Raw genomic sequence first — 16,646 nt, forward strand, 5'->3', positions numbered from 1 at the left:
TTTCCCAAGGTGGTTTCGTCGGTCATGGCCTAGTGTGTGGTGTCTGTGGTCAGCGTTTGGTCGCCTTCTGACACTTATGACTTCTGTTACTCCACTTTTTGTCGTGAATGGGATTGCTATGTAGGTAAATGACCTTTTTTTTTCTTTCGTTTTGCTTTTGCCAAGTTATTTTAGTATGTTTGTTTCTTTTTATTGTTCAACGTCAGTTTGAAAACATTCGGGGAAATTATCGAGGCTGCCTAATCTGTTGTGTTAGCAAGCAGTGTAATTGCTTTGATGCTCACTGAAAAATGAAATTTATGAAATAGTATAATTGGACCCGTTGTCTCCCATTCCTTCAGTTATATGAGTGGCAAACACCGCTCACAGTTGTGTAAACAAAGGATGATTATTGATATAAGAACATGTGCTGTCCTTGCGTGAATAGGCCTATGTACTTATATTTTTACGCAGCAAATCTTTGCAGATAAATCCAGAGTTGTGCCAGTTTATATATATATGAGGTTTGCCCGTCCATTGGCTACAGTTGAGAGAGCGGGAATTGGTAAATCTTTTTAATTGAGACTCTCTCTCTCTCTCTCTCTCTCTCTCTCTCTCTCTCTCTCTCTCTCTCTCTCTCTCTCTCTCTCTCATCTGCGTGAAAAGTAGAATATTCATTGATAGGAACTAGTTCCCTGTTATTATAGTTATATGTGGGGTTCCAGTTATGAGCAGAATGAAATTTTTTGTATGTAGCTTTGGCCAGGGTGGCAGAGGTACATGAGCAAACCATTGTGATGGAAACTTGTGTGAACAAATCGATTGAACTGGCATTAGCCTACGCATCGTAGTCAAAGGTAGAGAAATGCTACCTATGGCAAGATTTTATCAATACTATTAGTCAGAATTGTTGTTAAGTCTAGTTCTGCAGATTGTTCCTTGATATGCTTCCTGCTGTGATTAGGCCTAGTTTACTTGCACCGCGCTATCATAATCGTGTTTTGCACCAACAGGGATGAAATATATATGAGCTAGGAGGAAGTTCCTCTGTGTTTTGTTTGTTAGCCCTGCACCGTGTGAGCTAGGCTGCATAGCCTACTTTAGATTTTGCTACTCCTCTGATGGCTCAATAACGGATGTCTCCATTGGGGGTTAGTTCCGTCAGCGTACCTCAGCGGTGCAAAGTAGCAGGATTAATAGGCATTACTTAAGGTTCTTGTCAGCGTCCCTTCGGCCCCTAGCTGCAACTCCTTTCATTCCTTGTACTGTAACAACTCCATTCATAGCCTCTTTTTTCCATCTTGCTGCCCACCCTTTCCTAACAATTGATTCATTGTGTAACTGCGAGGTTTCCCCTTCTATTACACCTTTCTACTGTCAGTTTCCTTTTCAGGGCAGAATTACCTCATAGGTCCCAGCGCTTGGCCTTTGGCCGAAATTCTGTATTCCATTCCATTCAGTAACGGATGTTAATTTCTCTTAGGTTAGAATTGATTTTGTTATGTGTTATGAATACACTGCGTTTTGTTAAAGGATGCACGGAAGCGTGCCTACTATTTGTTTTATGTCGATGAGGCCAACTGATCTGTTCATCATCATGGTGTTTTCAATGCGATTTAAAGAGGTGGTGTTCAGAGAGTGTTGTTATGGTGGCAACTGTGCTTCAAAGGTTGCCCTTGGATATGAATCGTGCTTGCGTCTGATGGATAGTCCCTCCCGATATTACACCGAAATTGCAGCTCCGTGTTTGTTGTACGTGATGTCGCGGAACCATATTGAATTAAGCCTATTAGCCCGGCAGGATCTGAGTTTTCAGTTATTTTCGTTTTGAAATTGTACGCTGTTCTGTGTTCGTTAATGGAGATTTTATTATATGGTTGATTTTAGTTAAGTGTAATTATGTGAGTCCTGCATCTGTACTTGTCTGTAGTTGAATAATAATGGTTAAAAGTTTTTCATATTCATTTACAGTGTTCATTTAGTTTCAGTATTGGAGTAATGGATAAAACATGACAGTTTAAATAGAAATAACTAAGTTGATCCATATTAAGGCAAAGAAAAGTTTTCTAAACTAAGCAACCAAGTTAAAAAAAAAACCATTCGGGCCAACCTTGAATTTATATATTATTTTTTATCAAACTTAATACTTTATTATAGACCACATAGTGCTCATAAGTGTAAGTTAGACAGATCAGAATTCTGTCTGAATAATTAGCTGAGGAAATGGACTACTACAGGTCTTTTCGGCAGAGAAATGAAGGAAACTGTTCTAAAGTACAGTTTGCCCTCTAGCAGAAGATTTGTAGCCCAAGGCTGTGAAATACCATTGCATAGAGTTTGTGGCACAGCTCAGGGCTACATGATCACCACCAAGCCTAAGTAAACGAAGTTACACCTGGGATCTCCCAGCTATCCCAAATAGGCTGCCGGCACAGATGCTCCAACCAATTAAGCAGAAAGTGCTTAGACATCTGGATATATTGCATTTTGCCTTTGCTGCAAAAATGATGGACACAGGTGTTACTATTCATTTTTTTATCGTAGTTTTGAAGTATCAGAAATATGTGACGAAGCAGAAGCCATTTAAATGGCCGTCTGCTCAATTTGCCATGTTATTGTTTCCTACCATTTGCCGAATTTTTTCTGCTTCAGTGGTAATTTTCCCTAAGTAGCATCAACACTAGATGAAGAGGCCAAAAATCATATGAATGAAATTGTTTGGTAACCTATATGGACAAGTTCAAATACAGTCATCTCTGTCACTATTGAGTTACTTTGAAATGATAATTAGATAAATTATCAAATAAAAACTTGAAAACACATTGCAGATTGTCGCAATATAACGGCTATTTAAAACTAAAATTGATGTTCGAAAACTTACCTTTTTGCTCATCCCAAATGCTGAATGCAGGTGAGTTATTCATTCAGTGTCATCGCAGGTTTTACCGGAGAGTGAACGAACGTGTAGTGTATTTTTGTTGTGTCGTTTATGTTAATTATGATGATAAAAGAGAATGAATCTGACAGTATATTGATACAAGTGGTCGTACACTGTATGGTTAATTGTGCCCGTTTATCTAATTACGATATTTTTGACAGTGTGCCAAGATGGAAGTGAACTTATGTTGAAAGGACCACTGTAGGCGGTCTTATAGAGGTGACCAATTGTTTTCCTAGTTAAGTTTTTGTTGGATGCAGCTCACATTTATTTCATTTATATATCTATGCCACCTGACTGTTCAGAACTGTGCTTGTTTTTAAGATTCTTTTATTATGTAAACAAGAACACACAATAGACGAGTCTTTTAATGAGTCTCTCAGGTAGACTTCTCTTTCACATCCGATGACTTTGTGTTCATGTTTACGTTTTAATGCTTTTCATTGCAATACAAAGCGCTCAGTCGAAGTGGACTCGAGGCTACATCAAAGAACCTGTCGTTCCCTCTATTCTTCTGTATGATGAGCCGATCCCTCTTTCGCTCCTGATGGAATCGATTTTGGTGCTACGGTTGCAAACGTCATTTGCCTCGAACATTTCTTGATGTTGTCAACAGTTGATGGGTTGGGTTAGGCCTATGCTTTTACGTTTTCTTAGGAATTTCAGGTTGTAGTCCATAAGCTTCAACAGCAACGTCCTCGGTACTCGTACAATTACAACCATTTTAAGTCTTTTGTAAAAGAAAACTATTCTGCCGGCTTTGTCTGTCCGTCCGCACTTTATTCTGTCCAGCAAATTGGTATGTTGATCATCCACCCTCCAATCATCAAACCAGCCTTAGTAGTTTTTTCTATTTTATTTAAGGTTAAAGTTAGCCATAATCGTGCTTCTGGTAACGATATGGGATAGGTCACCACCGGGCCGTGGTTAAAGTTTCATGGGCCGCGGCTCATACAGCATTATACCGAGATCACCGAAAGTTAGATCTATTTTCGATGGCCTTGATTATACGCTGTAACGGCTGTACAGAAAACTCAATTGCGCCGAAGAAACTTCGGCGCATTTTTTATTTGTTGTAATTAGGTACGGTAACAGTAATGTGGATTAATACGTTCCGCGAGAAATTGTGATAGTGTGGGCAATGGTTGGACTTGGTTAGTGATTGGTTTGTTGACCACCCAGGAATGCCAGATGCCGTTGGCACTTACGCTCCTTAAAAATCGTGAAGAAGGGCATGGGGTATCAACCTCATCCCAAGACACCTGCTCAAAACTGGAAGAGCAACACGTTCTGGAGTCACCCCCTTCAAAATTGTTGTTTCTAGCCGGTGAATTTTACCCTCGCATTGTTTGTTGACTTTTTCCTTTCCAGTACTTCCATGACTCAGCTGTTTTCCCATATTTCTGTCGCTTTGTTGGGTTTAGATCTCCCTCTCTTTTTCTTCTTAACTTTTAGGGAAGATTTAAATACGTGCTCTTTGTTACCCTCACCATTGGCATTCTTTCAAAAATTGAATAAATAAATAGGACTGCGCCTGTATAGCCCGTGATGTTCTGGCTTGTATAGGTGGGGCCCTGGGCCTATCGATTATTGTCGGTGGTGTTAACGCAGATGGTAGTGGAGCTCCGGGAATTTATTCCTCGTGTTTATATATTTTGTTTGCTTCGTGTGTGCGGCTTCGGGCTCAGTAATTATTATCGATGTGTACTGTACAGGCCGTTTGTTTCTAGTTGTTTAGTTCCCGCATGGCTTGCTGAGTGAGACAGAATCCCTTTTTCTGATTAGACATTTCTGTCTTCAAAGATGTGAGATCTTTTTATAGACTGTGTCCAATAATCAGTTATTGGCCATTGTTTTAGCATTCACTAGATCTACTCCACTTCTGAGATGATGTCAAGTGATTTTAGAGCTTTCAATTAATTTTTGGAATGTTTGAGGTGAATCTAGACCTCTCAACTTCATTGAGCTTCAAGGGTGCTGTCAGGTTTAGCCTATGTAGACCAACCGCTAGGTCTGTATATTTTACTTAGCTACTAGATGAAATGTTTGTGTTGGATTCACGGTAATTGTTTTTCGAGCAGCAGTTTTGCCAGAAAAGTTAGTGTGCAAAATAAACAAGGATTATTATTATTTGTTTTTTGCTGTTTATGAAAGAATATCTTTTAGTAATTTTTTCGTTAAGTTTTCCTTAAGCGCAGAATATAACAATGAAAATAATAGTTTCATACGTTTCCACTCAGTTTTCATGTGGAGGGTATTGAGTTTCTTGCGTCAAGTCTGGACTTCGTTCACACCACCTCTTTTCATGATTCGCAACCTGACGGGTGACATCATTCATCTGACGTCTGCGCCTCTATCTGGAGCGGAAACAGGATCAGAAATATCCTGGAATTTCTACGCGATAGAATGAGCCTCTTGACTCGTAGAATATTTGTCGGTTGCCTCATCGCTCACTCAGGAAATGAAGACGAATGTTCTCCTTATCACAGGAGGTTTTATCATTCTAGGTTTACGTGTGTAGTCGCCGTGTGGCCAACACGCCTTCAGTCTAGGTGTCTCTCGCACAATGCTCGCAGTTGCTGTCGTGCTTCGAGCAAAGGTGTGAGGCTTTAGACTGTGGAGGACATTGTTCTCGAAATCAGAGTGTTTGTTGTTGGTGATTTTTACCTCTATTTCAGGGAGCCTTTCCCCTGAGAAGTGAGGAGGCTCCGAGTGATAGCGGTGGATGTGCTGATACCCCGTTTTAGTTTCTCCTAAGTCCCCTATGACTAATAAGGGATCTGCTAACGTTAATCTAATCGGCTGTTGATAACATTTTGTCAGACGCGTCACTTGTCTGCTTATCGTGATGGCATTAATACCCAGTCACTGGAAAATCTTGATAAGCTTCGTGAAGTGAAAAGATTGTTGACCTTGGTCGTGCAGTCATCCAAGTCAGGAAAATTGCCGGCTGCATCATGATGCTGAAAGAACTTCATGGGAGTTTTTTTCTGTGACTTTCTGTCTCTCTGTATGAGACTTGTTTAACGAAGACAAGTTAGAAGAGGGCGTAGATTCGCTAAATTTAAAAGAAGCAACAATTAATTTCACAGTAGCAGAGAAAGAAAAGTGTTTCCCTTTTCGTGATGTTTTGGTAACTGATGTTCTCGTAAGTTTTTGGGACTGAGGCGCACAGAAAAGAAACGTACTGATTCAAACATTCAGTAATTTTCGTAGCACAGTATAAAAGCGGCTGTTTTTATTGACTTATTTTCAAGAGCGCATATGCATATACTGTGTGGTCATAGGTACATAGGCTAAACTAAGAAACGCTCTATAAAATCGTCAGGAAAATCATTACCGACAAGTTAAATGGTCCTGATCATCTGACAATTGTTCACTTTAAGACTACTATTAGAACTGTCTTATGTGAAAAAAAAATACATTTCTGGTGGCGTTCCCAATGTTGATGTATATGTAGTAGTGTGAATATTGAAGTAGTCCTACGTGGGAGTAACCAGAAAAATTACCTCCAAAATAGTCGGAGGGGTGTCGATAATTTCCCGTAGTGGTACAGTATATGGTGACAGGTCTTATGTTGATTGACAGCTGTCGCACCTAGAGATGGAAGAACCAGGAATGCTGTGAATTTTTGTGCATGTAGCCCTCATTATTATTATTATTATTATTATTATTATTATTATTATTATTATTATTATTATTATTATTATTATTATTATTATTATTATTAAACAGTGACTGTAGACAGTACAGGTGAACTCCAGTTGATCGCCAAAATGACGGACAGCGATATTAAGGACGTGAAAAGTGGCGTTCTCGTTGTTGCCAATTCAGTGGTGGCGGGGATGAGATCCCCCAGCTCGGAAGATGTTAGTGCCACAGGGAAGAACGACCTCCCCAAAATGGGTGTATTCGACAGCCAACGAAAAGTCGACCAGGGCCAGGTTCTGAAGAGCCTCAGCGATTCCGGCATTGCGTTGGCGACGATGCCCTTGGGAGGTCGTGACTCAGATAGCGGTCAGTTCCATTCCAGCCGGGTTCCCGCTGGAAGCTCCGAAGTTGGGGACGAAGGATTTGCCAGTTGTTCGGATTCCGGCGTGGGCGTGACTGGAAGTTCGCTCGCCGGTGACGACGGAAGCGGCGGCGCCGTTTGTTCCGCCGTCAGTGACTTCGAGAACGAAGTGTTTGAGAACTTATCCAAAGCCGAGGTCTTCGGGAGCACCGACTTCCTCTTCGTCGGGAAGAAAGTGACGGACGGAGACGCCCCAGAGAAGGGAAGCAAGCACGAAAGTGACGGTAATGCAAATGGCGATGCTCCTGAGCATTTCTCCGACGACGACGCCCACGGGTACGCCTACGAGTACGTCGATACCGACGATGACCTCGACGACATCTCCGGGGAGGAAAAGAAGAAGGGCGGTGAGAATTCGGATGAGGTTTCTCTGTCGGAAGGGATCGACCGGATATGTGTGAGACGGACCGATGCCTTCAGGCTTCTACGCCCCCACCGGCCTCCCAAGTATGAGAATATCATACGGATCCTAAGAGCGTCTAGGTGAGACGGGGCCTTCTCTCCTTTTTTTCTTTCTCTTTTCTTATATAATCGTCGGCGTCATCATTGTTATTACTTGCGTTCCCACATACACACACACGAACACATACACACACACACACACACACACACACACACACACACACACACACACATAGGGGGAGCATCCTCAAACGCTGAGGAGAGCTCCTTTCACCCAATTTTTTTTTGCCTCGCTCATTTTACATCAAAACTAACTTAACGTGGAACGATCGTAGCATAATTTGTCCAGGTCATTTTCCAGTTCTTACCTCTGCTCTGGTCTGCAATCCCTATTATCTGTTAATGCTTTTCCAGTGGTCGCTTCTGTGGTACTAGTGTTTTCCTCTATGAGGATGTGTTATGTAAAAAAATGCATATTTTCTTAGAGATGAGACTGGGTACTATTACAATATGCCCGACTCCCATATAGGCTGTTTGATCCTGGAGTTTGGTATGTCACTGTGCCTGTGTAGTTACTGGAAGAACAGAGGAAAGGTTAATGTGTACGATTGCACGATATGAATGAATTAGATCTCTCTCTCTCTCTCTCTCTGAAAACTTTATTTACAGCGATCTTCATAGCCGTATATTGGGCTATTAATAATATATATTGTGTTACGTTGGCGTACGCTCTCTACATTTCATTTCTGTCAAACGTATTTTATCTTTGCATATCACAAAGCCACTCCAACATCATCTAAAAACATAAGACACCTCACACGTCTCGAACTGTCGACTTTACCGCTCAGTTCTCCTCGCTGCTGGGAGAAAGGGAGCTGGGGATTTGGTACGATACACGTACACATTCGCTACCGGGGTCTAAGCGATGTCAGGCAGGGCAGCCGATCGAGGCTACGGCCTACCCCAACGCCAAATCAAAGTCCTTCAAAAGAAGGCATCGTGCTTACCCCCATATAAGAATGGGAAAAAGCACGTTAAAACGAAGAAGAAGAAGAAGATATCACGATGGTAACCCCACCCCCCTTCAGATGAAAGTAAAATTCTAATGATTTTGTTGCTATTCAGCTTCTTTCTTATTTTATTATACTAGAGGGTGTGGCTCTAGAATATGATGATGTACTACATGGAAAATAAACTGGGGTATACGCTAAATCTAGACTTGTTTTGCCTTTAGTTTTCTAAGGCATCTTCCAAGAGGATTGAAAATGAAACGCGATATGAACCCTGCGTATGAACATGACGTGTTATTGTGATTTTACATGTAGGCCTATGTGTATATATATTTAATATATATATATAATGTATGCATGTAAATTATATTTGTATATACAGTAGATACAGTGTGGTGGATTGGTGCTTGTGTGTTCCATTGTTCAAAGCATGTGTTTTATGCTTGAAAATAACGTTGCTTCCAAAGTTTAGGTCTGGCCTAAGAACTAAGTGGCAGTATACTCAGGTTTCAGCGGGGGAAAATCGATAGTGTGGAATAGGTCGGAAGGAAGAATCGTCTGGACTGTAGGCCTAACCATTATTTTTCCATATGGAAATTGGGAAGAGGTTTGAAATGTACTAAATTGGAAGAAATACGGAGGACGAGTTTTATTCCGAGGGAATGGGGAATGTAAATCCCTGGTGTAATAACATAACGTACTAGAAAATAGGAAATATATTGAAGGGATTAGATCGAGGTGGGCGAACATATTGGTCTTTCTGTCAGGAAGAACGTGTGGTTCCTGGAAATCTGGCCAGGGGTTTCGATAGAGTTTCGGCCACTGAGTGTTTCTGCCAGTGACGGTGTGTATAATCTTGTATTTATGTTCATTCCTAGCTTTAAATATAACCACTTTTACGCTTATTGTCATTTCTCTTGATTTTTTCGTTTTCAGTATCTGTGGTCTTTCAATAACCTCGTTAAGTCTGTCTTTTCTGTTGTTGCATCTGTTGATTATTCTACGCTGTATTTCTTGTCCTAGACCCCCCCCCCATTCCTCCAATCTTTATGATAGTTCCTCGTTGGGAGAGTCGGTAGAATTATCGGCTAGCACTCTGCTAGGCCCGAGTTCGCGTCTGCGGCCGGCCAATGAAGAATTAGAGGAATTTATTTCTGGTGATAGAAGTTCATTTCTCGATATATTGTTGTTCGGATTCCACAATAAGCTGTAGGTCCCGTTGCTAGGTAACCAGTTGGTTCTTAGCCACGTAAAATAAATCTAATCCTTCGGGCCAGCCCTAGGAGAGCTGTTGATCAGCTCAGTGGTCTGGTTAAACTAAGGTATACTTAACTTTCATCTTTATGATGTTAGGCTACCTCTCAATTCATATTTGCCCTTTCATGTTAACTCTGATCTTGAACCTTTCTTCAAACTGAAACTCATCTTCATCTCTCAGCTTTGGTATTCGCATTATTTCAAGATATTCTTGTCCTCTTTGACACACTGTTCTTGCGAGGCTTGGTCTTTTCTGGATAACTTTGCACGCATTCATTCATCTCTGCAACGTAACAATATTCCGATTGTTGCCCCCGTTCAGGTGAAAGACATTCCCCCCCCCTTTTTTTTGGTGCCCCATATATCCCCTGTTTACTGTTCGAAGATCAACACTCCCATGACTATTAGGCTGTTTGTTTTTTCTTTTAGCTTAAACTCTACCCAGCTTTGACTCGCCATTTTTCCCCTTTTCCCCTTGTTCTTACAATTCCATTCTTGTGTTCTTTGAGGTCCTGTCTAAATATGGACATTATCTGTGGATAATCCTACGTGCTACTGAAAAGTCATAGTTAGGGATGTGATGATGAAAAGACAAACATGTCACACACACACACACACACACACACACACACACACACACACACACACACACACACACACACACACAGAATGTCACAAAGGTATTGAGAGTGAGACACATGTCACCGAGAGAGAGAGAGAGAGAGAGAGAGAGAGAGAGAGAGAGAGAGAGAGAATGTCACAAAGGTATTAAGAGTGAGAAACGTCACCGTGAGAGAGAGAGAGAGAGAGAGAGAGAGAGAGAGAGAGAATTTCTCGTCCCTCCACGAGGCAGACGGTAGGCCTCGTGATATCAGCTTGATTATGAGAAAGCCGATTCACGTAGCATGATTGGAATTTAATTAAGTCTTGCGTTGACTTAATGTCTTAGCGGCGAGGTTTCTTACTCCTTATATTCCTCCTTCGTAACTAACATTCCTCCCTCACTCCTCCGTTTCCATCACAGCGTTGCATTTCCTTCTCCGCCCCTTAACCAGTAACTTCGTTATTGCTTTCTCCTATCCCTCGTGTCTTCAGTCGAGTAGGGTGTTTCGGTTGCTCCAGGGACTCCGTACTTGATGTTTTAAGTGAGATCCTTGAGAAAATATATGAAAAGCGATGGATTCTTACCTTGGCCGTAGGCCTAATGACGTCAGTGGTGGTGGCTTTTTTAATTACTAGGTCGCAAGGGTTAGAAGGCCATTAATTGAGCTTGTATAATGCCGAATAAGGTAGGACATATTTTCTGTCATAACACGATCTTTTTTTGTTTTTGAGATAGTTTTGTTAGCTTCTGTTTTTGTTTATTTCCTTTCATATTTGTATATTTATTCATTTATTATAATTTTTCTATTGAGACAGTCACCTGTGAAGTTTGAAATGTATGAGTAAATTATTATTATTATTATTATTATTATTATTATTATTGAAAAGAGAAACCCACAAAATTCCTGTGTATAACTTGTTTACTTGTAAATATTTACACATTACTTTACAAGTAAACAAGTTATACACAGGAATCTTGTTGGTTTCTCTTTCCATCTTCAGAAAACTGAAAGAAGTTTTTGTTTGGATTATTATTATTATTATTATTATTATTATTATTATTATTATTATTATTATTATTATTATTATTATTATTATTATTATTCTAAAAGGAATGTTCGCATAGAATAAGCCTAAAAGGCCACTGAGTTGCAAATCAAGTTCCTGGGAGTATAGAGTGCCCTTATGGGGGAAAAAGAGAAAAAGCCAGGAATGGACCACCAAAGGAATAAATGTGATTACACAAACAATCATGCAAGTCAGTTGTCGTGCTTTTCCTGTGTCAAAAATACTGACGTCGATAACACCGTCAGGAAGGAAAACCGTTCTACAGTGGAAGATAAGAAAGACATCTGGTACTTGGAAGTTTGGCAACGTAGCCCCTCGTTAGAATGAACAGGAGGTGTTGATGCTCTGCAAAGCGAGTAGTACGCACTGGTTTTTGGCAAACAAGCACGGTAGGAGACAATGTAAGTTCAACGTCGAATTAGAGCTTATGGATACTTCTTGGCGAGGGTCTCAAACACGATTGTCGTACCCCTGTAAAGAAATATGAAAACCGCGACTTCGAAGAGTTTTGTCTTGTAGATAAAGATCCATGGCGGATGTTGTCGCTCAGTGTGGCGATAAGTATTCTAGCTAACATAGAAGGAAAGATCGGAGGCTTGTGACGCCTTTTGTCAATAGTAATGCCTAACATTGTAAAGTTTTCAAAAAGATTTAAGTGCATTATTACCTCTACAGTATGAGTCGTCAAGCGGGAACACAGTAAGATATCAATGAAGTCGTGGTTTTGCAGCATTTCCCATTGACTTTAATTATATATTACTATTCCTCTCCCGACCTTCTCAAGGACTGACAACAATTTCACCTCACATTCACTAGTGAAAGACGGAAAACAGTTAAGGTCCCTGAACCCGGTCCTGTGGAACGCCAGACATTAATCGGTATAAATTCACTAACAACGCCGTAAAGAGCATCTGTATGATAGCGGTGGCTTGAAACATATTTTAGATTTTGTCCGTCGCCTCCAATTCCTAAGATGCAAGATAAAAAGTCCCAATGTTTACTGGTTAACCAAGTTAACTCAATCGAAGTCAGTTGCTTACGATTCGTAATTTTCTATTTATTTTTTTAATAAAATTTTAGCTAGTAAACATTTTTGCTGTTTGGTTGATTTAACCTATCAGTTTCTCTCTCTCTCTCTCTCTCTCTCTCTCTCTCTCTCTCTCTCTCTCTCTCTCTCTCTCTCTCTCTACAGTGAATTTTTGCTAGTGAATGTCATAGCTGTTTCACTGTTGAACTGGAAAGGCTCTGGACAGGCTTAAGAAAAACTTGGGCCTTTAGGCCTATAGTCAATAGGATAAGGCTCGCCGACTGCGTCAAGTAATCCTTGAAACAGGTTGGCCGTCCCTGGAGACTGTCCTGACGAAGGTCTGTACTCTGCAAAACTACCATCATCTAATTCAGCAGATAAAGGATTTTGAAATTTGCTGTACATGTTTTGATTTCTAATTGTAAAGGTTTATTAGTTTTCTGTAAAAGAAAACTATTGTGCCGGCTTTGTGTGTCCGTCCGCACTTTTTTCTCTCCGCACTTTTTCTGTCCTCCCACAGATCTTAAAAACTACTGAGACTAGAGGACCGCAAATTGGTATGTTGATCATCCACCCTCCAGTCATCAAGCATACCAAATTGAAGCCCTGTAGCCTCAGTAGTTTTTATTTTATTTAAGGTTAAAGTTAGCCATAATCGTGCGTCTAGCAACGATATAGTACAGGCCACCACCGGGCCTTGGTTAAAGTTTCATGGGCCGTGGCTCATACAGCATTATAACGAGACCACCGAAAGATAGATCAGTTCTCGGTGGCCTTGATTATACACTGTAGCGGCTGTACAGAAAACTCGATTGCGCCGAGGAAACTTCGGCACATTTTTAACTTGTTGTTAGTTAGCCTAATCTTCCTGAAACGAGAATAACCAGTGTCTGTACCCTGCAAAACTACTCCTAACTCAGCAGATAAATGACTCAAATTTATTTGCTTCGCATGTTTTGATTTCTGTTTGTAAATGATTGTTTTGAATTAGCCTAGTCTTCCTGAACTGAGACTTGCTTAATGTGACATTGTGTCATGGATATTATGGTTCCGTTGCAGAAAGAATTTACAAATTCTCAGTCTGTGAAGAAGTGAAAGTGTGCATATTTTTTGTTGTTGACATTCCGACATGATTAGGAAACATTTGTGAAATTGTTGCCATGCTCTGTTGTATGTAACAGTACAATAATATATATACACACACACACACACACATATATATATATATATATATATATATATATATATATATATATATATATATATATATATATATAATTATCAAATACTGTTGTAGTTAACACACACACATTATATATATCTATATATATATATATATATATATATATATATATATATATATATATATATATATATCTATATGAGAGAGAGAGAGAGAGAGAGAGAGAGAGAGAGAGAGAGAGAGAGAGAGAGAGAGAGAGAGAGAGAGAGAGATGATTTGCAAATTACATTGAAGAAGGGTTTACTTGGCAGACATTCATATATACATATAACGGTAAATTTTTTTCTTCTTTGCAGGAAGAAGGCTCGGGGTCGCGCCCTGCAGAGGAGCGAGAGTGTGGAGTCGGATGAGGACGATGTGCACAATCTCCTCCGATCCATTTCCTCCGACCACGAGGACGAATGCAGGGACGAAATCCTCGACATTGACTCAGGTACGGATCATCCTCTTTTCCTGTCCTCCTCCTCCTCCTCCTCCTCCTCCTCCTCCTCCTCTTCTTCTTCTTCTTCTTCTTCTTCTTCTTCTTCTTCTTCTTCTTCTTCTTCTTCTTCTTCTAAAATCTCAGGAAAAGGATTTTTGTCTTCGGAAAGGATTTTGCTGTCACGTGCCCCAGATGCACGAGAGGGGTATTTCAATGTTTGATGACCGAGATATTCATACAGGTTTCTGCGGGATGTGGAACGAGCTTAACTGACCCGGATGACTTTGAAGGGTCGCCATTGTGAAGCAGGAACGGAGGAGGTGTATTTTGGAATGGGAAGTGGCGGAACGGGCGCCCTCTGTTCTGATAACCACTAAATTGGGGGGGCGGGCGGAGAAGATGCTTAAGGGTTGGCACCGATTTCGCTTTTTTCCTTTTTTCAGAACTGTCTTAAATAGGTTTTTTCTTCTCTCAGAACTGTCTTAATTTCTTAGAACGGTCTCAAGTAGCCTTTTCCTTGTCTGAAAACTGTCTGAAGTAGCGTTGTTCTTCTCCCAGAACTGTCTTAAGTAGCCTTTTTCTTTTCTTAGAACGGTCTCAAGTAGCCTTATCTTTGTCTGAAAACTGTCTGAAATAGCGTTGTTCTTCTCTCAGAACTGTCTTAAGTAGCCGTTTTATTTTCTCAGAACTGTCTCAAGCAGCCTTTTTCCTTTCTCAGAACTGTTTCAAGTAGCTTTTTTTTATTTTGTCAGAACTGTCTCGAGGAACATTTTAGTGTTTGTCTACTTTGTCCACGTTAATGGATTTAGATCGCAAAAATAAAACATGCTACCTTACGGTATTGAAATATGCTTACAATTTTGTTTATGTTTCAGCTTTTTTTTTTTTTTTTTTTACACGGGGCGTACAGCTGAACAAATAGATGCACGAGCAATGGGTGTACGGTACGTCTGAACCATGGACTATGGTCTGAACCATTTGTTTCTCTTACGCAGTGAATGGGGGTCACTGTAGGAGCTTTACCATATTTTGACCCTCCAGTAATAATTGTTTTATCCCAGAGGAGTCTCATTAGGCTTCGGCAGATAATTATTTGTGCCTGCTTTTGTCATGGGACCGGGATTAATTAATGGCATTCCACAGACATGAAGTCTTGATGGAATAGTCTCTCTCTCTCTCTCTCTCTCTCTCTCTCTCTCTCTCTCTCTCTCTCTCTCTCTCTCTCTCTCTCATGGTCCGACTGGAGGATTGTAGTCGTTTGGAGATAGGAAATACCCCATAGATGGGGAAGGAGGTATTTCGTCTTAGGCCAGTTGCAGACCCTCTGTGTTTGTTGAGAGCCAATAATGCAAAAAATATGTTTTCCTTGGGCCGCTTTGCGCGTAAGACAACACAGAAAATGTAAAAACTGAAAAAAACTAGAAAATAAACAACTGCATAAAAAATAGGAAGGTACTCGTTCTTGAGTGTTGAGTTTTAGATCTATAGTATCGTGAGAAGCCATGGTGCGAAGTCTAAATTGGTACACCCATGTCGAAGTGTAATATATTTCGACCATGGGTGCGCCTTGAGGACAACTTGGTTGAAAATTGGTTATAAGGTCAGTACCCTGCCTGAGGCGAGTAAATTTGTACCTGGGATGACTCAACCGCGGATAACTGCACGTTTATTCCAATCAGTCAACCAAGACACAATTAAAAGATAGGGGCATGGGGCACCTACAATTATCCGAGCTTGAGAAATCTTCCCCGGAGTGGGTAGTGCCGTCAGTGCACCTCATGCGGTGTACTGTAGGCATTACTGAAGGTTCTTTGCAGCGTCCCTTCGGCCTGTATCTGCAACCCATTTCATTTCCTTTTGCTGGACCTTCGTGCTTATTCTCTTTCTTCCATCTAACTTTCTACCCTCTCCTTACAATTGTTCCATAGTGCAACTGCGAGGTTTTCTTCCAGCTACACCCTTAAAATGTTTTTACTCTCAATGTCCCTTTCAATGCTGAATGATCTCATAGGTCCCAGCCCTTGGCCTTTTGGCCAAAATTCCATATGCCTTCCTTCTTTCCTTGAGAAAGCTCTTTCCAAGTCTGTATTCAGATAGGAAAGAGCTACAAGGTAAAGAAACTTGATTCAGAAGATGGAGAATGAATATGATCAGAATTTGATTCTCTCTCTCTCTCTCTCTCTCTCTCTCTCTCTCTCTCTCTCTCTCTCTCTCTCTGTTGCAATAAGAATATTTCCCCGTCTGCCTGGTATTCCTTCCCCCTGACAGGAGGAAGGTTTCGGCAAGTATTCTTGTAGGGTTTCGGTGGACTTGACAGCTGGGCATCTGCCCAAGTGAATTCCGGTAGCACATGTATGACGTATGAGGCGAATCGTGGATTTAGGTACTATGGTTCGTAAGTCCGTCGTGCTTATCTTCTGTCCTTTTTATTTCTTTCGGAAAGAAGTTTTATTGTTTTATTATTTCCTGTGGACTGTGATTTCCTTTGTTTCCAATGTCTGCGTTCACAGCTTGATGGAAGAAAATTGTCGCATTGGTTATTTCGCTAATCATTATACGGTTAAGTTCTTACAGATGAGTTCGATATTTATTCACAGTCGCCATATACTGTATACTGTCAGAAGCA

The 16,646-nt window shown here is 40.7% G+C and overlaps 1 protein-coding gene across 2 annotated transcripts in view; it reads left to right on the forward strand.

Annotated features, from left to right (window-relative positions):
- Window positions 1–16,646, forward strand: part of LOC136840834 (active breakpoint cluster region-related protein) — a 293,626-nt gene that overhangs the window by 3,411 nt on the left and 273,569 nt on the right. Inside the window, exons 1-3 of one of the 2 annotated variants that reach the window (XM_067107766.1) lie at window positions 5,468–5,516; window positions 6,653–7,472; window positions 13,896–14,032. In XM_067107766.1, coding sequence (XP_066963867.1) covers window positions 6,694–7,472; window positions 13,896–14,032 — 916 coding nt within the window. In that variant the 5' untranslated portion in view covers window positions 5,468–5,516; window positions 6,653–6,693. Of the gene's footprint in view, window positions 1–5,467; window positions 5,517–6,652; window positions 7,473–13,895; window positions 14,033–16,646 lie in introns of those variants that run through there. The other variant, XM_067107765.1, reaches the window with a different exon arrangement.

Source organism: Macrobrachium rosenbergii, chromosome 8 (assembly GCF_040412425.1).
Source record: "Macrobrachium rosenbergii isolate ZJJX-2024 chromosome 8, ASM4041242v1, whole genome shotgun sequence".
NCBI classification, from domain to species: Eukaryota; Metazoa; Arthropoda; class Malacostraca; order Decapoda; family Palaemonidae; genus Macrobrachium; species Macrobrachium rosenbergii.